This window comes from Equus quagga, chromosome 10 (assembly GCF_021613505.1).
Source record: "Equus quagga isolate Etosha38 chromosome 10, UCLA_HA_Equagga_1.0, whole genome shotgun sequence".
Lineage (NCBI taxonomy): Eukaryota > Metazoa > Chordata > Mammalia > Perissodactyla > Equidae > Equus > Equus quagga.
Window position 1 is genome coordinate 810,420 of NC_060276.1, and position 23,969 is coordinate 834,388.

At 42.3% G+C, this 23,969-nt stretch overlaps 1 protein-coding gene across 1 annotated transcript in view; it reads left to right on the forward strand.

Moving 5' to 3' along the window:
• Nucleotides 1-23,517, forward strand: part of MPP1 (MAGUK p55 scaffold protein 1) — a 31,507-nt gene extending 7,990 nt beyond the window's left edge. Inside the window, exons 2-12 of the mRNA XM_046674141.1 lie at nt 7,520-7,663; nt 7,959-8,037; nt 8,856-8,941; nt 12,350-12,418; nt 15,428-15,624; nt 16,811-16,917; nt 18,431-18,511; nt 19,335-19,415; nt 21,068-21,270; nt 21,490-21,564; nt 23,003-23,517. Coding sequence (XP_046530097.1) covers nt 7,520-7,663; nt 7,959-8,037; nt 8,856-8,941; nt 12,350-12,418; nt 15,428-15,624; nt 16,811-16,917; nt 18,431-18,511; nt 19,335-19,415; nt 21,068-21,270; nt 21,490-21,564; nt 23,003-23,179 — 1,299 coding nt within the window. The 3' untranslated portion in view covers nt 23,180-23,517. The remainder of the gene's footprint in view (nt 1-7,519; nt 7,664-7,958; nt 8,038-8,855; nt 8,942-12,349; nt 12,419-15,427; nt 15,625-16,810; nt 16,918-18,430; nt 18,512-19,334; nt 19,416-21,067; nt 21,271-21,489; nt 21,565-23,002) is intronic.
• Nucleotides 23,518-23,969: the final 452 nt, after the last annotated feature.

The window sequence follows — 23,969 nt, forward strand, 5'->3', positions numbered from 1 at the left end:
TAGTACCAAGCTCTCTTAGTTATAGTTCTTTCGTTGCAAACAAGCACTGTTTGCCAGCCATTTTGCTAGTTATTTTATGCAGTAAGCTCAACTGACTCTACTAGGAGCGCAATAATAGTACAGTATCAAAACCATGGAATTGACCTTGGTACAATGTGTGAGTATAGTTCTATGCCATCCTGTCACGTGTGTGGATATACGTAACCACCACCACAATCAAAATACAGAACTGTTCCCTGGTGCTGCCCCTTCATAGTTACATCTCCCCTCACCCCCCGACCCATGGCAACTATTAATATCCTCGTCATCTCTTTAATTTTGTCATTTTTACAAGAGTGTTATATAAATGGAATCATATAATATGCAACCTTTTGAGATTGGCTTTTTTCCCTCCTTAGAATGCCTTTGAGATCCATCCCAAGTTGTGTGTATTAATAGTTTGCTCCTTTTTTTGTTGGTGAGATGTGTTCCATGGTATGAATGGATCATAGTCTCTTGAACTGTTCGCCTGTTGTAGGCCATTCTGGTTGTTTCCAGGTTTTGGCTATTATGAATAAACCTCTTATGAACCTTCATGTGCAGGTTTTGTGTGAACATTTCTCATGGGGTGCCCTTGCTGGGTTGTGAGGTAGTTGTTTAGTTTTTTAAGAAAGTGCTCAACTCCCTTCCTGAATGGTTGTGCCATTTTACATTCTCAACAGCAATGGATGAGCGATTCACTTTCTTTGCATCCTTGTCAGTGTTTAGTGTTATCACTCTTTCTTTAATCTCAACTAAACTGACAGGTATGTAGTAGTATCTTATTATGCTGTTCATTTGCATTTCTCCCTGATGGCTGATGGTATTGCACATCTTTTCATATCCTCATTTGCCACCCTTCCTTACATATCCTCCTTAGTGGAATATTTGTTCCTGTCTTTTGCCCATTTTCTAATTAGATTGTTTTTATTGTTGAGTATTGAACATTCTTTATATATTCTAGGTACTAGTCTTTTGTTGCGTGTGCAGTTTGCAAATGTTTCTCCCAGTCCATAGCTTGTCTTTTTATCATCTTCACACAGACTTTCATAGAGCAGAAGTTTTTAATTTTTAAGAAGTCCAGTTTGTCAATTTCTGCTTTTATGAATCTGTGTGTCTATAGCACACAGTCTTGATTGCTGATAACTATGTAAGTCTCGAAACTATGTAAACTGAGTCCTTCTACTTTCTTCCTTTGCAAAATTGTTTTAGTTACTCAAGGGCCTGTGCCTTTACATCAGGTACATGAGTTTTTAAAAAGTCATCCAGAGGTGCTTTTAGTATAACCTACATGGATCAGGTGAGTGAAGCCACTTGTGTGTAAGGAAAAATAACATCCCAGGTGCAGGAGAATCAGCAGCCGAACTTGACTTCCATCCCAGGGAACAGTACAGAATGGCCTGGAGAGCGTGTGCCCATCTGCAAGGCCAGCCTTCCGTAGCCCTGTGAGGAGACAGGTTCAACGGTGCCAAGTATTCTGAGATTTTAATGAGAGATTGGAATCTCCTGATTTTTACTTCCCGAAACGAAAGTATGTGGTTGGAATGAAACAGATTTGTGAGCCATCAGTTTGCAACTTCTGCCTTGTTGGTTACACCTGGAGCTTTAAATTATACGTTTATTCCTTCATTTATTGTTCCACTCACTGTAGTGACAAGTTCAGTGGCCCCTTCCCTTCATTTCTTTTCTTCTCTCAGCTTCTGCCATGTATATGTATATCTTAATATTGTCACAGTGTTGACACTTACAGCTCTTTGACTATAATTGTTTCATGACTTGTCTGTAGGTAGATTCTATGAAGGGAAAGTTAGCAGTTTTTATGTTGTAATGACTGGTTGCCAACCCAACAGCTTTATCCCACTTTTCGCTTGTCTCACTTCTCCCTGGCTGATGAGACATGAACATATGTCCTCTGGAGAAGTTCTGGGACAAATGCCACTGACCTCGCCCTTCTTCCTTCTTCCTGCCTTGAAAGTGGAGCTAAAGGCCAGATTGGTAGTTTTTTGGGAGATGCTTTCACCCCAAGCCTCATTTCTTTCTTTCTCTGTCCAGGGACTTCCAAGCCCCAGCCTGCTGTGCTCTGCAGAGTGGCCGATTTCTCTTCTGTGCACATTCTAGGCTCTGCTGTCTCAGCTCTGCTTGAACAATGACCATTCCCCCAATCTGCTTTCTGTCTTCCAGAAAGTTATTGAAATCTCTCATCCCTGATGACTTCCTTATGTTTTCTTCTTTTTTTGTGGGTTTCTAATTCCCTCCCCACTTTGCTCTCATTTAGCAGAGTCCAGGGTACACCCAAGTACTCAGGCTGCCAACTTGAACCTGAATCACAATCACTGAGGAAAATTCTATCTCGCCAGAATAGAAAGTATTGTACTTTGTAGAGCTTTTAGGAATAACATGTCTTCATTTCCCTGTATAGAAATTAATTAAAACTGAAGGGATGCACGAAATTTTGAATGCAAACGTTTTCTGTAGTGGTGTCTTTCAGGATTCTGAAGATATCTCAGCACTCCCTACAGAGAGAGTGGTGCAACATCTTCATGACGACAGCCCGCATTTCCTTCACCCCCATCCTGTAGTCACCCAGTTCTCTTCCCTAGGAGCAACCACTTCCAGAGACAGCATATGCATTTACACGCAAATATAAATGTATTCATTTTTTTCACTGTTTATGCTGATAATAGCATACCTTTCCTCACTCTGTCCTTTTTTTTTTCCTGCTTGACAATATATCTTTAAGATTATCCTCAGAGCCTCCTTTTCATTGCTACCTGGTGTCTGTATGCCGGGCTGCCCCCATACTGATGAAGTGTTAACTGTATTGTGGGATCACCTGAGGTAGAGTACCTTGAAGTTATGTGGAGTTCTGTGCCCCCAGGTATCACAAGTCAATTTTCTAAATACAACCCTATCTTAGACAATTCTGCTTTAATAGCGATGCCATGTGACTCAACGTCATGTGAGTGTTTTGAAATTCTAGTTGCTACACAAGGAAGTTTCCCTTTCTCAGTACTTCCCTCATTTGAAGCCACTCAGTAACTAACACTTATCAGAGTTTCTACTGACCTCTTAGAAAGGATGAAGTAAATTAAAATGTTACTTTATATTATTTTGTAAGAAACACTCCCTGTCTTATGAGACATATGTTCATCTACAAGCCTCTACCTTCCTTGTCTCTGATCTTCCAGTCGTTTTTCCTCTAGGCTCTTGAGTAGACCATTGGACACTGCCCAGGAGTGAATGGATGAATACATCTACTTCTAAATCTAGATAGATAGATAGATAGATAGATAGATAGATATTCCCACCTGGGATACTCCCACTTCTCCTTCCCCATGGAATGGGTGATATGTGCACAACTCACAGCCTACCCACTGGGAAGATCTTCCCTTGGGCCAGCTCCTATGGCCTAGTGGTTAAAGTTTGGCATGCTCTTCTTCAGTGGCCAGGGTTCAGTTCCCGGGCCTAGAACCACAGCACTTGTTTTTTTAGCAGCTATGCTGTGGCAGCAGCTCACATACAAAAAAGGAGGAAGATTGGCACCAGATGTTAGCTCAGGGTGAATCTTCCTCAGCCAAAAAAAAGGATCTTCCCTTCCTGCTGTCGTTGAAGGGCACCCCTAGATGTGGCTGGAATGCAGCTGCCATCCATTTTCAGCTTGTACTCATATACCAAATTGACCCTTCTATAAGCTAAGCTTGGGCCTATTCCTCTTCCTCCAGCCATATTATTTTTGATTTAACATTTTCTCTGGGGTGGATGGGGGGCACTTTCAGAAGTTTCCACTTGGCCTTCCCCACTGTGATAGCTCTTACCCTAAGCCCTGGGCAACTGCAACATTAATAGATTAGAAAGATGAGGAAGAAAACAGCAAAGGAGACAGAACGAGTGTTTCGAGAAGAGAGTGATCATCTGGGAGATTCAGCCATGTTGTGGTATAGCAGTAGTTATTTATTCTCACTGGTGTGTGGTATCCAATGGATGGCTGTGCCACAGTTTATTCATCATACTGCTGATGGACTTTTGGGGTGCTTCCAGATTTGGGCTTTTAAGAATAGTGTTGCTCTGAAAAGGGCACACCACTTGCATGGGATTCCTGCCCAAAAATGCACAACCTCAATCTAATCATGAGAAAACATTGGACAGACTCAAACTGAGAGACAGTCAACAAAACAGTAGGCCTGTCCTCTTCAAAAACGTCAAGGTCATGAAAGACAAAAAGCCTGAGGAACTTTTCCAAATTAAGGGAGGCTAAAGAGATGTGAAAACTAAATTCAGTGCATGATCCTGGATTGGATCTTGGTCTAGGGAAAGAATATATATACCTATAAAGGACATAATTGGGACACTTGAAATTTGAATGTACACAGAGAAGCTGATGGTAGTATGGTCTCAACACTATATTTGCTTGCTTTCTTTCTTTTTGATGAGGAAGATTGGCCCTGAGCTAACATCTGTTGCCAGTCTTCCTCTTTTTGCTTGAGGAAGATTGTCGCTGAACCAGCATTTGTGCCAATCTTCCTCTACTTTATGTGGGATGCCACCACAGCATGCCTTGACGAGTGGTGCTAGGTCCACGCCTGGGATCCGAGCCTGCAAACTCCGGGCCACCAAGGCAGAGTGTGTGAACTTAACCACTACACCACCAGGCCAGTCCCTAAATTTTCATTTTTGAGAATGTTTTTGTTCTTAGAAAACACACAGAACCTTTTACGGGTTAAGGACCATGATGTCTTTGGATTATGCTCAAGTGATTCAAAAATTAAATTTTATAATATTAAAACAAAAACATTGCTGTGATGACATTGCCCTCTACATCTTCTGGCGCACATGGTATGTGTCTCTGTTGGGTGGATGTGGAATGCCTGGGTCCAAGATGCATCGTATGCATGAGGCTTCCAGTTCTCTGCTCCATGGCTTGCGTTTTCACTCTTTTAATGCCATTTCCCCCCAGTATTTTGTTTGAAATTTTTCAAACTTACTGAAAAGATGAAAGGATTTTATAGTAACACCCATTTACCACACCTCCTAGATTCTACAACTGACATTCTTCCATGTTTGCTTTATCATATATCTATCCAAAAACCATCCAACTCTCCACTTTTTTTTTGCATTTCAAAGTAACTTGCAGACATCAGGGCACTTTACCCCTAAAACCTTCAGCACGCATATCATTGGCTAGAGTTCAATATTTATTTATGTTTTTTTTTTATTTTGGGCTAAAATTTACATTCAGTGAAATGCACTGGATGAGTTTTAACACATGTATACGCCTGTGTAACCCTACCCCCTGTCATGATACAGAACATTACCAGCATCCCAGAAGGTTCTCTCATGCCCCTTCCCAGCTATCCCTTCCCATCCCATTAGAGGCAACCACTGTTTTAATTTTTTTTTTTTTTGCTGTAGTTTTGCTTGTTCTATAACCTCATTAATTGTATCATATAGTATGTACTCTTTTGCACAAGGCTTCTTTCACTCAACAGAATGCTTTTGAGATCGTTCGTGTTGCTGCATGTATCGGCAGCTCGGTCCTTTTCTACGGACGTGGCACGAGTGGTGTATGCATTCTCCTGTGGATGAACACCTGGGTTGTTTCCACTTTTCAGCTTTATGAGTAAAGCTGGTATGAACATTCGTGTATAAGCCTTTTTGTGAACATCTGTCCTCTTTTCTCTTGGGTGCATACCTAGGAGTGAGATTGCTGGGTCGTAGGGTGAATGTGTGTTTAACTTTATCTAAGAAATTGCCAAACTGTTTTCCACCATGGCTGCACCATGTAGCATTCCCGCCGGCAGTGGATGAGGGTTCCAACACTTGGCATCATCTGTCTTTCATTTTAGCCTTCCCAGTGGGTGTGCAGTGGTGTCCTGTTGTGGTTTTAATTTGGATTTCCCTCGTTACAGTGATGTTGAGACCTTTTTCGTGTGCTTATTGGCTATTCATATGTTTTCTTTGGTGAAGAGTCTGTTAGCAAATCTTTGGTCCATCTTTTCATTGTTTGTCATCTTGTTATTGAGTTGTAAGAGTTCTTTATATGTTCTAGATACAAGTCTTTTGTCAGATGTAAGTATTGTAGATTTTTACTCTCAGGCTGTGCCCTACCTTTCCAGTTTCTTCAGTGTCTTTTGGTGAGAAGTTGTTAGTTTTGATGGTCAGTCATTTGCTTTTGTGATTATTGCTCTCCGTGTCTACTAAAACTGCCTCAGTGGAGGTTTTGAATGAACAGATCTTCTTAATCTTAAAGTATTTATCTTTTTAGTTTTCATTTTATAGGTAGAATCTTTTATGTCATATGTAAGATATTTTTCCCTCCTCCAAGGTTAGGAAGATGTGCTCTGTTTTCTTCTCCAGGCTTGGCTATTTCACATTTGGAGCTCAGTCCACCTGGAATTGGGTTTGGTACGTAGAATGAGGTGGGAATCAACAATTATTTTTCCTGTATGCTTACCTGATTGATCCAGCACCGTTTATTGCAAAGACCATCCTTTCCTCACTGCACAGCAGCATCTCCTTTATCATAAATCAGCTGACTGTGTATGTGTGGTGTGTTTCTGCACTTTCTATTCTGTTACAGTGGTCTTTTGTCTATCTTCCTGCCGATGCCACAGTGCCTTAAATTACTTCAGGTTTATAATAAAGAGGTCTTGCTATCTAGTAATGTAAGTTGTCCACTGGGGGAAAGAGGTCGCAGTGAGATGGCAGGAGGGGTAGTGATGATCTCTTCTAGGTGGCCACTCTGATTTCGACCAGTAGTATTGTTATCAGCATAGGCCAGGGGTGGGTCCTAAGCATCTAATTCTTCAGTCCAGGTACAGTTTCTTTGTAGCCTAAGAGATGATTTGTGAGAGACTGATGCTGACCTGAATCACCTTTACTGCTGTGTGACCCAGAGTGTCAGGTTGCTGGAGGAAGTAAAAAGGGAAAAGAGCAATTGGGTCTTGTGCTCACCCATGCGCCTGTCACTGGAGAGGCGCTTGTTGTTTGGAACAGGAACGGCCGTTGTCATCCGTGCTCGCTTCTCCCCTTTATTGATGTGTTCCTCCTGCAGTTGTCCCCTTCTGCCTCCTCCCATTACGAATTAATTCCACCCTGGGTCTTTGCTTTAGAGTTTGTGCGCGCGCGCGTGTGTGTGTGGGTACGCACACACCATACAGGCACACTGCTCCTCAACAGAAACCATGGGGGCCCAATGTGAATTAGAAATCAGAATTTTTCAACTTGTGTTATATTTTATGTAATACCGCAAGCAGGATCCAGGATACTACTGTATAAATCAAACACATTAATATTTATACAGTAAGCTGTATAAACGAGTCTATTAAGTTGGATAAATAAAGCTTACAAACAGCTTCACATCAATTCAAGTGAGATTGGATGCCAAACTTATGAAATAACTGTTGGTTTTCAGAGCCTTTTGGATTTTAGAATTGCAGTTACAGACTAACGGTGGGCCTTGACTGCTTACTTTATACATTGCTCTGTTATTTTGACCTGACAGGCTGTGTCACACCAATTGAATGCCGTGACTGAGGACATGTACACCAATGGATCTACTGCCCCAGGTAGCCCTGCCCAGGCCAAGGGACAGGAGGTGCGGAAGGTGCGACTCATACAGTTCGAGAAGGTCACAGAGGAGCCCATGGTAATTCCTTGTCATAGTCTCACCTATTGGTTACTCTCGACCCCATGAGTCACTGGGCCACAAGAGGAAACACAGAAGGCTACTCATGGAGTTAGGGAAGCAGCCAGCTCCCATATTGTCTCTTCATCCACATCTCAAGCTCCTCCTCCAAGTGGGTTTCAGGCCCATTCTAGTTGAGGACCACCCCAGGTATAGATGGAAAATATTTCTCCTGAGAAATCGCTTTAAATTGTCTGAAAGATAACCTCCGAAAGAGCTTAAAATAAAGCTTCGTGTGCCATTGTCTTTATTTCAGGGAATCACTCTGAAGCTGAATGAAAAGCAGTCTTGTACAGTAGCAAGAATTCTTCATGGCGGCATGATTCATAGACAAGGTACTTGAGTAGGGGGCTCCTAGGTGGTGTTTCATTCAGAGATTAATCATTTACTCCCTGTTCAGTGGGACATGAAGTTCATAGTCTTCAAAACTGGGAGCATTTTTGTGTGTGTGCTAAGAACATTTTGTATTTTAATGTATTATTTTGTTCTCTCACCCCCCAAAATAGCTTTTACTAAATGATGCGTCTGAAAATGCATTTTGGGTGTTTTAGCTACACAACAAAGAAACATCTTATTTGCTGGTGAACGAAGAGGACTGAGAACTCTGCCCTGCTTTGTGTCATAGCTCTGCTAGTTCCAGGGGACTTGGAGGACGGGGTCTTTTATTCTATGGCGGGAGCACTGAGGGCAAGGAGGATGAGATAGTCTTAGACTGTCAAGTGCTTGCCTTCATATGTCCCTCAAAGGAATCAAAAGAACATTCCCGAGGCCGGCCCCGTGGCCGAGTGGTTAAGTTCACGCGCTCCGCTGCAGGCGGCCCAGTGTTTCATTGGTTCGAATCCTGGGCGCGGACATGGCACTGCTCATCAAACCACGCTGAGGCGGCGTCCCACATGCCACAACTGGAAGGACCTACAACTAAGAATATACAATTATGTACTGGGGGGCTTTGGGGAGAAAAAGGAAAAAAATAAAAATCTTTAAAAAAAAAAGAACATTCCCATCTCTCATGGTTGAATGTTCTCAACCCTGAGTATTTTACACAGTCTATTGTATAACATGCTCTAGATCATGGTTTCTTATCTTGAGTTATATTGACAGCACTTGTTTGAACATTTATTCTTCTGTGGACTGATTCTTCATTTCCTGGTAGGCTCCCTTCACGTCGGGGATGAGATCCTAGAAATCAATGGCACAAACGTGACTAACCACTCAGTGGACCAGCTGCAGAAGGCCATGGTGGGTATTTGCTACGCCATTGTCTTCATGAAGTGTGGGAGCCCCATTTAGTAAACTTCTAAAACAAGGCAAATAACCCAGAGTGTCTGTCTAGAAAGAACATTGGACTGGGTGTCAGAAGGCCTTGGTCTTTAATGGCAGCTCTGAATCCTTGCTCTGCTTCATTTTAGAATAAAAGAAATCTGTGATTTTGAGCAGATAAATTAACTTCTCTAAATCATTTGTAAAATGAAGATAGTCATCCATATTCTTATGTCATTGATTTGTTAAGAAGAGCGAATGGGATATTATAAATGAACAGTTGAGTGTGCTCTTTAGATTCAATTGATATTTGTCAAGCACCTACCATGTGCCAGGCATTGTGCTTGGTGTTTGTGCTGGCTGTCCCGTTTGCCCCTCCAGATTCTTCACCATCCTTCTCCACCCCTGCATACACACCAGAGACCATTCCTGTAATCAAAGCATTAAGGAACACATAGGGTGGTTGGGGGTAATTGGCCACTGCCGGCAGGAGCCACACCTTAGGTATTCAGCAGTAAGAAGCTAGGATACCAGCAGGGAACAAACCAGAGAACAGCACCTTGGGAAGAAGTGTCATTTGACCCAGAATGTGGTTTTTCACTTGAGACAGAGATGAAGAAACTAAACCTTGAAGAGTTTTCAAACTCACCCATCGTCACATGGCTGTTTAAGGATACACCTAGGATTTGCTTTAATCAAAAGTCCTCAGCTAGACTTCTACTTCTGACCAAGATATAGTAACAGAGACCAGATTTACCCTGCCTCTTGAAATGACCCAAGTCTTAAATGTCCATGTACCTAAGAGCAGAGCTTCAAAATATTTGAAGCAAAAACTTGTAGAACTGTAAGAAGAAAAAGATAAATCCACAATTATACTCTGCAATTTCAATCTCTCAATAAGAGACAGTGCAAGTAGGCAGAAAATCAATGAGGATATAGAAGATGCAAACAACATTATAAACCAACAGCAGAATGCACATGGAACATTCTCAAAGATAGACCATATGCTAGGCCATAAAACAAACCTCAAGAGATTTAAAGGATTCAAATCATACAGAGTGTTGTCTGCCCACAATGAAATTAAATTTAGAAATCAGTGACAGAAAGGTATCTGGAAATCCCTAAATATTTGGAAATTAAACAACACACTTCTAGGCCACAGAAGAAATCACAAGGGAAATTAGAAAATTCCAGAATAGTGGAAATTTAGAGCATGAAACACCTATATTAGAAAACAAGAAGGGTCTCAATCTATGGCCTCAGCTTCCACCTTAAGAAACTAGAAAAAGGAGAACAAATGAAACCCAAAGCAAGCAGAAGAAAAGAAATAAACAATGAGAAATAGATTGCACAGGACCTTGGCAAATGAATGTGGAAGGTAGAGGGGTTTATAAAAGATAACTGAAGTAGGTTACTTGTAGAAATTGTGTGTGTGTATATTGACACAGTTGTATATGAACCAGTTGGAAGATGTGAGGGAACCAATTCATTACTTGGAAAACTGTTAAATAAAGAAAAAGAATAATATATTTGTCCTTTTTTTCCTATATGATCTCTACCACTAAGTAACCAGATAGTAAATGAGGAGAAGTTTTCTCTGTAGAAGTATTCCAGCTAATAAATGAAGGAGTGATGAAGTTGGTTAGAATATCACCATTTTGCAACTCCTGATGAATTAATGGACTAAGCATTGAGCAGCAGTAGCTGCTACTGTGACAAAAAAGACAGACAACCAGACATCATGTGCCTCCTGATAGAAAACATACCACTTCTGAAATCATCTTGCCAAAAAAATTGGACGTGAATCTGATCAAGCCTTTTTCTCAATTCAACTGCTGATTTATAGGAACTATAGAGGAGTGAGAATCGTGTCAGACCACAACATGCTGATGCAATCGGCAGAATCCACCTGTAAGAAACTCTAATAGGACCAACAACCCATTTCCTTCAACAGAGAAAAGACTAGAGAAGAAAACACTGTAGGAGGAAGGGGTAGATGAAAAGTGTCTTGAAAGACATATCAACGAGTTGCAGTGTGGACTTTGTTTGGATCCTGATGCTAACACACAGTGTAAAACCACACGCCCAGACCCATGGGGTGGTAATAGCTTCACTGCCATCCCTTGACCTTCACTCTTTGTAAATAGCTCCTTCATTCAACTATCTTCCCTACCCTCAGGAGCGGGTTCCCTGTTTCCTGCCTGCTTCCGGATTACCAGCTTGAGAAGGCTGGTTTGTTTCTCCACAGAGCAGGTTGCTTCTCACTAAGACTTTATGTGCATCAAGTGAACATTCAAAATTTGTGCTTCCTTTTGATTTATGTAAATTGACTGTAAAAGTTCATTTGTGTCACATGACAAAAGATACAATAAACAGTTGACTTGGAAAAATATTTGTTGTACATATAATAGTTATGGTAGACAGTTAACTCTAATATTTAAAGAGCTTCTAAACTTTATTATAAAAAGACAAACAACCAAATAGAAAACTGAACAAAAGATATAAGAAGAAAAAGCATATGGCTGGTAAGCTTTTGAAAAGATGTTCAACTTTAGTTTATGGTAATAAAATTATGAAATAAAGCAACCATGAGATACTTTCCACCCATCAGATTGGCAGAAATTTAAAAGGAATGTTGATGTAATTCTGGAAAGAATTTGGGGGGAAAGGGACTCTCATATATTCCTGGTGAGAGTGGAATTGCTGTTATCTTTTGGAAAAGTAATTTGAGGATAGCTATTAAAATGTTCTTACCCTTTGATTCTGCATTTCCACCATGGTATTCTAGTCTATAAAAATCACAGTGCAAATATATAAGGATATATGTTCAAGGATGTCTGTTGCAGCAAACTGTGAAAACACCTGGCAACAATTGACATGCCCAATAATGGGGGGGGATGGCTGAGTAGAGATCGTCGTGTATCAACCTAGAAGTCTGTCCATGAAGTAATGCTAAATAAAACAAAGCAAATTAGAGAGTAATACATATATTCTAATCCCATTTTCGTTAAAAACAGAACAAAATACATACATATAAATATGTATATATGTGTGTAAATATTTGCAAATGTTTTTGTTTGATATCTGTGTGCCACGGTTCATTTTAGGTACTTCTGGGCCCTTTTCGGGTCAAGTGTGGAGAGGAGGGAAAATCATTAGCCTTTTCTTCATTATTCTTTGTCCATCTCCATGTTGTTACAGTGGTTTATGGGGCACATGACACTTTTGTATTGAAGGAGGAATTGTCCTACAGAATTTCAAAGTGAAGATGGCTGTTGGAAAAGAAAAAACACGTAGGACTTTGAGAGGGGAAAAATGACTTTATGAAACCCCAGGTCATCCAATTAGTTTTTCTTACAATTTAATTTCCCTTTTCTTTTTTAACAGAAGGAAACCAAAGGAATGATTTCATTAAAAGTAATTCCCAACCAGCAAAGTCGTCTTCCTGCGCTACAGGTAAGTGGCACCATTCTCTCTGTTGTGATGATGGCAGGATTCATGCCCAGTGTTTGGTTCTTTGAGATTTGATTGAGGTCAAGTGATTCTGACTTTAAGGTCTAAATATCTCACAAGTGTAGCTGCTTGCTGCTCTCTGAACTAAACTAACATCCATTGCAAACAGGCAAGCCTTCTTTCTAACCACTGCCTGTTTGTAATGGATGTGAAAGGAAAGGTTAATCTCCTCTTTATTACAACGTCAGGAGGAAAATGGGCAAAGAGAATGTAAAGATCATTCACAGGAGGAAAAACACAAATAGGCATTGAGCATATGAAAAAATATCCAATCTTACCAGTCATCAAAGAAATGCAAAATAAAATGTGTGTGATACCAGTTTTCACCAAACGAATTGGCAAATATTTTTTAAAATAGTAATAGGGGCCTGCCCGGTGGCACAGCAGTTTAAGTTCGCACGTTCTGCTTCTTAGCGGCCTGGGGTTTGCCATTTCAGATCCCAGGTGCAGACGTGGAACCGCTTGGCAAAAGCCATGCTGTAGCAGGCATCCACGTATAAAGTAGAGGAAGATGGGCATGGATGTTAGCTCTGGGCCAGTCTTCCTCAGCAAAAAGAGGAGGATTGGCAGTAGTTAGCTCAGGGCTAATCTTCCTCAAAAATAAAATAAAATAAAATAAAACAGTAATAAGTAGACCCAGCGATTAACAGTGCCAAAGGAAAGAGTCTTAAGCACTTACTCAGAATTCATTGAGAGTCTACCATGTACAAATGACTTTGCTAGAAAATGGAGGTGATATAAAGAGAAATGGGTACATTCCCAGTCCATAGAGCTCCTCGTTGGTGGAGGAGAGAAATAGCTTGGACAGGGGGTTGGCAGATGAATGGGGAAGAGGGAGTTTTTTTAAAAAAGTAACTCTGAAGTTTCTATCGCAGGTTACTTCAAGTATGATGGTATAATTTTCTTTTTAAGTAAAGGTTTTAAATTGGCGTTTTGGTACATGTGGGCATGTATACAACAAAGTACACAAATCATAAGTATACAACTAGGTGAATTTTCATAAACTGAACACACCCATGTGAGCAGCACCCAGCTCAAGAGACAAGACACGCCCAGCCCCCTAAGAACTCCCGTGCCAATTTCCAGTCACCACAACCATGACTTCTAACACCAGAGACGAGTTTTGCCCCTTTTTGAAATTTATGTCAGTTGAATCATACACTGTGAATTCTCCTGTGTCTTATTTCATTCACACAGTATTGTGTCTGTGCTGTCACATGTAGCACCAGATGACTCCTTCCCATTCATCTGTTATGTGAGATACTGTGGAGGGACTTCTGGGTTGCCAGCTGTTTTGCTCTCACAGATAGTGCTGCTGTGAACCTCTTTGTCCCTGTGTTCAGTGGAGACCTCTGTGCATTGCTGATGAATTGGAGGGTATGGTCATCTTTGCTAGTTGTATCATGTTACATTCCCAACTGCACTGATGCAGATCCCAGTTGTTCCATAGCCTCACTGCTACTTAGAATTATCTGGGTTTCTTTTTTAATTTGGGTATTGTGGTGGTGGTATCACATTATGATTTTAATTTGCATTTCTCTGATGGCTAATGAGGGTGAGCTCCTGTTTATATATGTTTTTCTCCTTTTGGATGTCCTCTTTTGTAAAGTACCAGTTCAAGGCATTTTCTTACTGATTTGTAGGAGTTCCTTATATATTCTGGATAAGAGTCTTTTGTCTCTTCCTCTGTGGCTTGTGTTTTTATTTTCTTTGTGGTCCTGTTAAATGAGTTGGGAAATGCCATCTTTTTCTGTAATCTGTGTTTGTATGAGATTAGCCTTATTTCTTCAAGTAATGAAATAATGTTTGGAAAAATTTACCATAGAAGCCATCAGGGCCTGTATGTATGTGTGTGTTTGGGGGCGGGGTAGGAGGTTTTCAATAACAGGTTCAGATTCTTTAATAGATATATGAGTGTTCATATTTCAATTTCTTGTGCACTTTTGGTAAATTGTGTTTTTCAAGAGATTTGTCAAATGTATTTCTGTGAAATTGTTCATAATGTCTTATAACCTTTTAAACATCTCTAGTCTCTCTACTGATCTCTGCTAGGAGATTGTGTCTTCTCTGTTTTCTTAATCAGCCTTGCTAGGGGGTTCTCAATTTCATGAATCTTCGGAGAACCACTTTTGCCTTCGTTGATCCTCTAAACTTGATTTTCTGTTTCATCTGTTTCTCCTCTTTCTCATTTCTTTCCCTCTTTCTCTGGGTTGGATTTGCACCCCAAATCTTTGTAACAGAGGGAACCAGTATGAAATTCTGATATAGTTTCTCCCAGTCTTTTTTTCTATGTATAAATAGATACTTTTTTTTAACATTTCAAGTATATGGGAGGTATTGTTTTTGTTTAATGATATTCTTATTTAATGTTGTATCAGCAGCATTTTCCAAGGGCATTAAACATTTTTCTACAAATTGATTTTTATAGTCATGTGGTACTATATTCAGTAGATGGCCATATTTAACTAATTCCCCATTCTTGGAAAATTAGGTTGTTTCCAATATTTCACTCTTATGAATAATGCTGTGGTGAACACACTTACCCATACATCATAACTGACAACTTCTCTGTAGAAGTGGATTGTGGGGTCAAGGGGTATCAACATTTTAAGACTTTGGCACATTCCTATTTATTTAACATACTCATAAAAATATTTTTCAGGGAAACACATGCATTTCAGATAGTAACTGCTTTGTACTCCGGGACAGACAACTTAGACCCAATAACCACAGACATGTGGACCCAGAAAGGCATTTTATGCTTTCTTGTTAGAAGATTCAGGCCTGACCCCTCTACAAACACAGCAGTGACCAGTTCCAGTCACCTCAGCATTCCGACTTCGCTCTGTTCTTGCCTCCCTGTTGTTCAGTTGATCCCGACCTGACTTATTTCCAGCAGAACTTTCTACGGACATGTGCTGCCGCTACAGTCCCCCTTGCCTTCTTTTTCAGATGTTCATGAGAGCGCAGTTTGACTATGATCCCAAAAAGGACAATCTGATCCCTTGCAAAGAGGCAGGACTGAAGTTTGTTACTGGGGACATTATCCAGATCATCAACAAGGATGACAGTAACTGGTGGCAAGGGCGGGTGGAAGGCTCCTCCAAGGAGTCAGCAGGATTGATCCCTTCTCCCGAGCTGCAGGAATGGTGAGCTGCTTTTGTACAGGTGGAATTTGCAGATGGAAGGGACCCAGCCCTGCCACAAATAATCACTTAGCTTCAGCAATCTACCATCTTGTGTAGTAGTTTCTGTTTCTCAACCAAGCTAACCTCTCAGTTTCCCTGGCATGATGGGTTGATATGCTTGACTAGCAGACATTACAGGTAAAGGAGCCTAAATAGCTCTTCATTCATTTGTGGGCCTCTATTTTCCTCAAATGCTTTCCCTGTGCAAGTGACAGCACTGGCACTGGAGCCCTCCCTGGTCTCCTGCCTCCTAGGCCGATGCCCTTCTGAGAAGATATCTTCTGAGTCCTGTAGAAAACAGTCAAATTTTAAATGTGTCCTTTATGCAAATTAACAGGACATGGAAAAAATAATTCCTGTTCCCAAGTCAGACGGTTCACTGACTGCTTAGTACCATGTGGCCCTAGGAGTGGTAGAACAATCCTCCACGCAACACTTCTAAGTGATTCCACATGTAATGCTGGGTTGCAATGAGTATTTCTTTTAAAAAATGACATCAAATAGAAATATTAGAATTTATTTTGTGTAGTAATAGAAGGTATTGGTTTATGAAACTGTTGTTTTAGTTGTATATATGCTGTGTGTGTATGTGTGTTTTATAGGTGTCTATGTGAGTAATACAGGGTTGCAATATACAATGTATTTCTTATATTGATTTTGGGTCTTAAAAGTTCAGAAACCACTGCCCCAGAGAAAGTGAGTAGTTTGTGGGTTGCATTTGGAATCTGCTGAAAGGTACCGGATGCAGACTCCAGGAGACCAGGTTCACCTGTCTGACGGCAGCCTATGATGTGTGATACTCCAAATGGCATGACAGGCACTTTCCAGACATTCTATCCAGCTCCCACAGCTGAAAGAGAAAGAGAGACAGAGAGGCTGAGAGATCAAGAGTGGGGTCTCAGAGAGAGAGAGACACAGAGAGAGTGAGGGGCTGAGATGGGGGAGAGGATGAGTGTGAAAGGGGCAATGGTAGAGACATACAGGGGATGAGTGACTTGGGGAGGGTGTGAGAGAGGAGGCAGATGGGTCTGGAGGGTGAATGTAGAAGGGAAAGGGGGTTGCCAAGCCCTGTCTCAGCACAGGCCATTGACCCTGGGGCTTTTACACCGAGGATCTGCTGACGTCTTTGGTCATCTTTTCCCACTAGGCGAGTGGCAAGTGTGGCTCAGTCAGCTCCAAGCGAAGCCCCAAGCTGCAGCCCTTTTGGGAAGAAGAAGAAGTACAAAGACAAGTACCTGGCCAAGCACAGCTCGAGTAAGCTTCCTGGCCTCCTCTCTGCCATTTATTCTTGTTTTCTTTTGTTACATCGTCTTCCCAGGCTCACTGCCACTGGAGATGTCTCATCACTTTCACTCTCTCTCTAGTCTCTGGGGTTGCTCAGATCTTGCAGTTGGTCATGCTGATGGCACTGACACACTGAGAAGGGTCTGGAAGGCTGTTCATTTGGTTACCTGAGGGGTGAGGGTTATGAGCGGGTGTGAGCAGGCCACTAGTCTTCCTTTACATGTACTGATGGTACTGATGATGATGACTAGCATGTTTTCCTAAGAACTAATTCTGGCTTTGTTTTTTACCTACCATGGTTGGAAATATACTAAAATTATAAATGGGATCAAGTAGATTGTAGATAATCAATAATAATCTACCACTAAGCTATCATTTATTAAATGCCTCCATCCTGCTGTGAGCATTCTAGATAAAGACAGGAGCATGAGCAAATCACGGAACCTGAAATCGCCTGGCGTGTCGGGAGCCCACATGGAAGTAGACGTGGCTGGAGTATTGATTGGGGGGGTGCAAGAACGCATGCCAGAGAGAGAGGCCAGGGCCACGGCCTGAGGAGCCTCGTCCGCCCTCTGTAGTGTCTCTGTGGAGTCAGTGAAGGGTTTCAAGCAGGGGAATAATGGGATCAGCTTTTCATTTGCATCTATCTCTTTGGTATCAATGAAGAAAGAGGCACACTGTGGGAGGCAGAAGGGGCAGAGTGTCAGTACAAGACCTGGGTTTCCATCCTGAGCAGCTGGGTCGGTGATGGCGGCGCTGTTCCTGAGATAAGGGCCATTTTAGGCAGTACGGGGAAGTGACGGAGATAGTGTTGGAATTGCCGAGCTCTCAGTGTCTGGAGTCAAGGGGGTCATCAGGTCACTGAAACTGTGGAGAAGACAGAGAGTGAAAGGAAGAGGAGAGTATGGGGTCCAAAAAATTAGAGTCTGACTGACCAACAGAGCCATGTTGAGTTCAAATGGAGGAGTTGGGAAAGCCAAGAAACAGACCGAAAGGAACAGTGTCTGTGATCCTGAAGCGGCTTATTCTGATGTTCTAGTTCATCACGATTCTTTATCAGTACCTCCTGTAGCTGTCCTTGACAGTGTGCTAGCATGGACATTTGGTTGCAGCCATCATCATCCCTTGGTAAGAGTAGATTAAGTTTAGTTTGCCCGCAAAGATCGGCTCTGAGGCATGGAGTGGGGTTGTTAAGGGTCCCTTTGCTTCCCTGGCTCCTGCAGCCTATTACCTGCCAGAGTTCTCCTTTCAAAACCTAAGTGGGATCATGTCACTCCCTTGCATAAAACTCCCTCATCACAGTCTAAAGTCCTTCCTCCGCAACCTCCTGGCCTCGGCTGCCTTCACTCCCTGCTTATTAGGATGCAGCCAGGTTGGTGGGGTTTCACTTCTTTTCCCGCCTGGCTCTTTCCCACGTCACGGCCTGGACCACTGTTCTCCCCAGCTCTGGAAATGAACATTGCTTGGTTTTCTTTGTCTCTAGTTTTTGACCAGTTGGATGTTGTTTCCTATGAGGAAGTTGTCCGGCTCCCTGCCTTCAAGAGGAAGACCCTGGTGCTGATCGGTATCTTCTCATTGCTTTGCTCGTTTAAGTACATTTCTGTCCTTATTTTCCTGCCTGTTTCATATAACCTCCCTCCCTCCAAAAAAAAAGGCAGTGAGGAAGAAAAGAAAAAAAATGAGGTCTTCTCTTGGGTTCTCCATATAGAGCAGATTAAAGAATTTTCTGAGTCCTTACCATACAAGGGAAATTAAACCTTACAAGATTTTCAGCAACTGATTCTTTTAGGTCAGCTTTGGTGCTGGCAGATCCTAAACTGGGTTTTGTTCTTTGTCCATCTGTTTGGCAGTAGGAGTGTTCTAGTCCTATGCTGTTTTTTTTTAAGTACACATGTTAGAGTGCTGTTAAATAACATGGGAGGCCCTGAAAAGTATTTTAGTCATCCACATGATCCCTGGCCTTGAAGTGGAATGAGTCCTTGTCCCAATCCCAGGTCCATGACCTTGGCTCCAGTGGGTGGCTCACCTCCCTGTCTTTAAAGTTAAAACATTAGTTGGTTAGATGATCTGTTTGAGGGTTCTGGTGAAATTTCCAGCAAAAACACTGGCTTAAATTCAGTTCCATTAATTTTGGAGAGCTCAGTAAGGCAAATATCCTTAGAAAATAAACAGAAAACCCCATGCGTTAGCTGTTCTGAGTCCTGACCCTTAGGTCTTAGAAAGAGCTTCTTCCTTGAACTGGGACACAAGGGCCTGAGAGATGAAAACCCATATCCCATTCCTACTCCCATCCCCACCTTTGTCTTTGGGGAAAGAAATAGAAGGCTTCATCAGAATCATGGCAACCCGGTTTCTCTCTTCTGAGCCTTTCTTCTCTCCCTACACAGGAGCCAGTGGGGTGGGCCGCAGCCATGTTAAGAACGCCCTGCTCAGCCAGAACCCGGAGAAGTTCGCATACCCTGTCCCGTGTAAGTAGCTCTGGGGGCCTCAGAGGGCAAGTGAGATACCATAGGAATCTTTTTTTTGTGATTTTACTTTTAAGTGTTTGATTATAAAAATAAAACAATTTGGAAAGATGTAAATTTGTGCTTATAATCGCTCCAACTAACAAAGTAACTAGGTTGTTTTCTTATAGTTCTCTTCTGTGCTGTGTGTCTACATAACAGAAGCCGTAGTAAACATTTTTATCCTGCTTTTAAAAGTTAAAGTAATATGTTATTAAAAACTTATATTACTTTTTTCATTGTACTTTATATTTTAAACATTTTCTCGTGTGCCTAAATCACTTCGAGAATTCTCTTCCATTCCACTGAGTGGCTGTACTGTAATTTCCTCAGGTCTCTCACTATTATTTGACATCTAGGCTGCCTCTAATTTTCATGAAATGTTTTTTAAATCAAAGCAGTGTTCAGAAAAGGCATAGTCTCGGCAGCAGTCCCTTTAGATAGGAGGGAAGTTGGATAACGTCCATCCCCAGCAGTGGATCTGTGTAGTATGATTGTATATGTTCCTGGGAAGAGATACTGCTGATCAAAGTCAAAAACCGATTCTAAACCTGATGTTAGTACTTTTTGGTTCCTTGCTTCTCCATTTTTCCTTTAGGGACATAGTGACACACTGGAGGCAGAAAGCAGATGCCCCTTGCTTGAGGAGTGAGTGAAGTCTGGAAGTAGAAATAACCCGTACAGGCTCGTTCATCATCAATAAGTTTGAATGAGAAGGGAGATAGAAAAAGAGGGTGAGAGGTCAAAGAAGAGTCATTGTTTAGTAAGATGGAAAGAAAGAGATGTGTGTATGGCTGTGGATGGAGGAGAAGGAGCCCATTGAGAGAGACAAGCAGATGATGTGGAAAACAAGGGAGGTGTTCAGTGAAGGTGGAAAGCAGGAGAGGTCTATGGGGGAGGGGTGGGGAGGATTGTTTCTCAATATCTGGGGCATATTTTACTCAGAGGACAATTTATATGAGGAATAGCAAACGTTGTGACTTAAGGACATAAGTTTAAACCAAACCAAAGGATTCTTCCCAAGCTATGAAAAGGAAACTCTAAATATACTTCCAAGAAATCCTGACTATAGCCCATAGATCTGTTTTAAAAATATTTCCAGGGACCAGCCCTGTGGCCTAGTGGTTAAGTTCAATGTGCTTCACTTCAGCAGCCCAGGTTTGGTTCCTGGGCGCAGACCTATACCACTTCTCGGTGGCCATGCTGTGGCAGCAACCCACATACAAAATAGAGGAACTGGCACAGATGTTAGCTCAAGGACAATCTTCTTCAGCAAAACAAACAAACAAAATTTCCTACTGTCATTTCTCCATTTCTGAGCTTCAGTAATCCTGGTGTTGGTGGTTGAGAGATGTAACTTCATATAGGGAAAATGATGATGGGAATATTCTACGTTGGGCTTTGCTTCTTTAAAGTTAAACATGTTCTGGATGGACAGCAGATTTCCTGGTCTGCATCATCATCTATCATCAGCCATTCAGGATCCCATGGGAGAAACCCCTCTATTAAACTCTGCACCAATGGCAGTTAGGCTTTCAGTACAGACACCATGGTCTAAGCCCTTAGGAGATGGCCAGGACCCCGAGTTTGTCAAGGATTTGGTTTCTTGTGCACAGATACAACACGGCCACCGAAGAAGAGTGAGGAAGATGGGAAGGAGTACCACTTCATCTCCACGGAGGAGATGACGAGGAGCATCTCTGCCAATGAGTTCTTGGAGTTTGGCAGCTACCAGGGCAACATGTTTGGCACCAAATTTGAAACAGTGCACCAGATTCATAAGCAGGACAAGATTGCCATCCTTGACATCGAGCCCCAGGTGGGTAGACATTGAAAGGCAGAAGTGGATGATGAAGAGGTGCTCAGGTTTGCTTCATATCCTTTCAGTGGGGTCACCTGGAACAAGAACAGTAGCACTGGAAACAATGGAAATAGGATTGGACTTGGTGAAGCCCAAAGATGCTTATTAGAAGGAATCCAGCATGACAGCTAACTCTTTTTTTTCTCTTTTCTTCTTCCTCCCCTTCCTTTTCTCTAGACCCTGAAGATTGTTCGGACAGCAGAACTTTCACCTTTCATCGTGTTTATTGCACCGACTGACCAGGGCACTCAGGTGGGAAAGAGTGGTTTGTGTGGGGTGGGTGGGGGTTCACTGTCCCAGCCTCTCCAGACTGGGACAGCCATCTATATCATTGGCTGGAGTACTGGCTGGAGCTCAGCTTCAGCTTGTAACCAAATCTCCCATGAGCCTCCTGGCTACTGTTGTCCTCCTTCCTGTAAGGCCGAGAAGCCAAAGGGCATGTGCACATTTGATTCACTCAGCAGAGTTATTAAACCACTAGCTAGGCCAGTGCCCATGCTAGGTAACGGGGACAAAACAAATCAGACATAGTCATTCTAGAAGTGCTCAGGGTCCAGTGGCAGAGATGGACAATTAGACATATCCTGACACTGGTGCCACACAGGCTCAAGTAGGGCAAGCAGGGGGAACTGTGAAGGACAGAGGTAGCACTGAACCCACACTGGGGTGTGGTATGGCTGTGGGGAGAGAGGGAGAGGAAGGAGGCCAGGAATATATTTAAAAGTCTCCCCTTGCTCCCCACTTCCCAGTTGCTCCCTGCTCCACGCCCACCCAATGCGCACTTTGCAGCACCCTGCTTTCTCACTGAACACAATGGAGATCTTTCCATATCAGTGTGTAGAGCTTCTTCAATCTTAGTAGGTGCATGCTGTCCCATTGCATGTATGTAGCATAATTATTTAGTTTCACCATTCCCTTCTTGATGGCTGTTTGGGTTGTTTTAAAACTTTATTATAAATAATACTGCAATCAATGGCTCTGTACATATGGCATTTCACGTGTGCAAACAAATCTGTAGGCTCCATTCTAGGCAGAATTGCTGGGTGCAAGGATGTGTGCATTGGGAATTCGGAACTCAGAGTGATTATCTGGGAGAGTGCCTGCTTCCTTGTGCCAGGAGCATGTGATCCAGTTTTCTTTTTGGCCAATCTCAGTATGTTTTTGGTGGGTTATTGGCCTTTTTCTTATTGATTTCTAGAAACTCTCTATTAGGGTAATTAGCCCTTTGTGATATCAGTTGCAAATTTTTCCCAATTTGGCATTTCTTTTGGTGTGTATTGCTATGCATTTTTACTTTTATGGAGTTAAATTGTCAGTCTTTCCATGGCCCCTGGTCCTGAAATTGCAGCTCTGGTGGTTGCTGAAATGACTCTCCATGTTCAGAGAGAGAAACTGGGAGATGTTGGTCAAGTCCATGTCATCTTGATGTAGCTACTGGACTTCCAGACAGCTGATTATCTATAATTGTGGTTAGTTTCAGATCCTGAGAATTGCAGTGTTCTTAATTGATTGCCTCTCCACGCCCTACTCTTAACATTCACCAGCAAGGTCTTCAGGGTTTGTCTTTAAGCTGGTGATTCGGAGCTGGGCAATGGTCACAATCGACACCTGCTTAAAACCTGTCCCTGGCCGCTCAGGCTGGGCATGCTGTGGCTTGCTTCATCCGTGGCTCTTTTGCTCTTCTTTGCAGAGAGAAGCCCTGCAGCAGCTGCAGAAGGACTCTGAGGCCATCCGCAGCCAGTATGCTCACTACTTTGACCTCTCACTCATCAATAATGGCGTTGATGAAACCCTTAAGAAATTGCAAGAAGCCTTTGACCAGGCATGCACTTCTCCACAGTGGGTGCCTGTCTCCTGGGTTTACTAAGCTTGCAGGATGGGGGAACTACTGTATGCCCCTCTCCAGCATTTGGAACTCCATTCGCCTTGCTGTAAGACAAACAGGGTCACTCCAGCTAGTTTTGTGTCAGCTTCCAGCTCTCTACAACTATCCTAATTAGGCCAGTGGGTGTCAGTCCTGTTCAAGCTCCTGAGGGGCTGGGCTCTGATTTTCCTAACACTGGGCATTTCATTTGTCTTTACCTTGAGGAAAGCATTTTTAACTGCAACTCTCTAAAATGCCAAAATGAAGTCGCTGTGCAATAGGATGATGTCCGCTCTAGGGAAACCCTCAAAAGCAATAAAAACGCTGTATTAAAATGTCAATGACTTTGTAACCGAGTACTTATCTGTGCTACAAGCCTTTGCAAAGGGAAAGGTCTCCTGATTTAAGCCCCTGGAGGATGGGCATCAACACCAGATGCCTCTCCTGGGTTCCTAAGTCTCCCTCAAGCCCGTAACAATCTTAGGAGTCTAGAGATCAGAATAACCCAACCTCTCATGTGTGGTGTCCGTGTGTCAGGTAGGGCATGATCCAGTACATTATGAGTCTCTGTACACATACACACATATGTGTGCCATATAAAAATACCTTGAGAGCAAAGTTCTAAGGGGATCGTCCAATTTCTGCTTCATGGGAAGACTGCTCTGAACTCATCTTTGCTTCCTCGTGTATTGGCCTTGGTTATGACATGCCTATCAAATCTTTCCATTTTTCCTCCTAGCAGCCACTCCTTTTAACTTTCTCTTTATTCTCAAGTCATGGTTTTCAGAGAGCC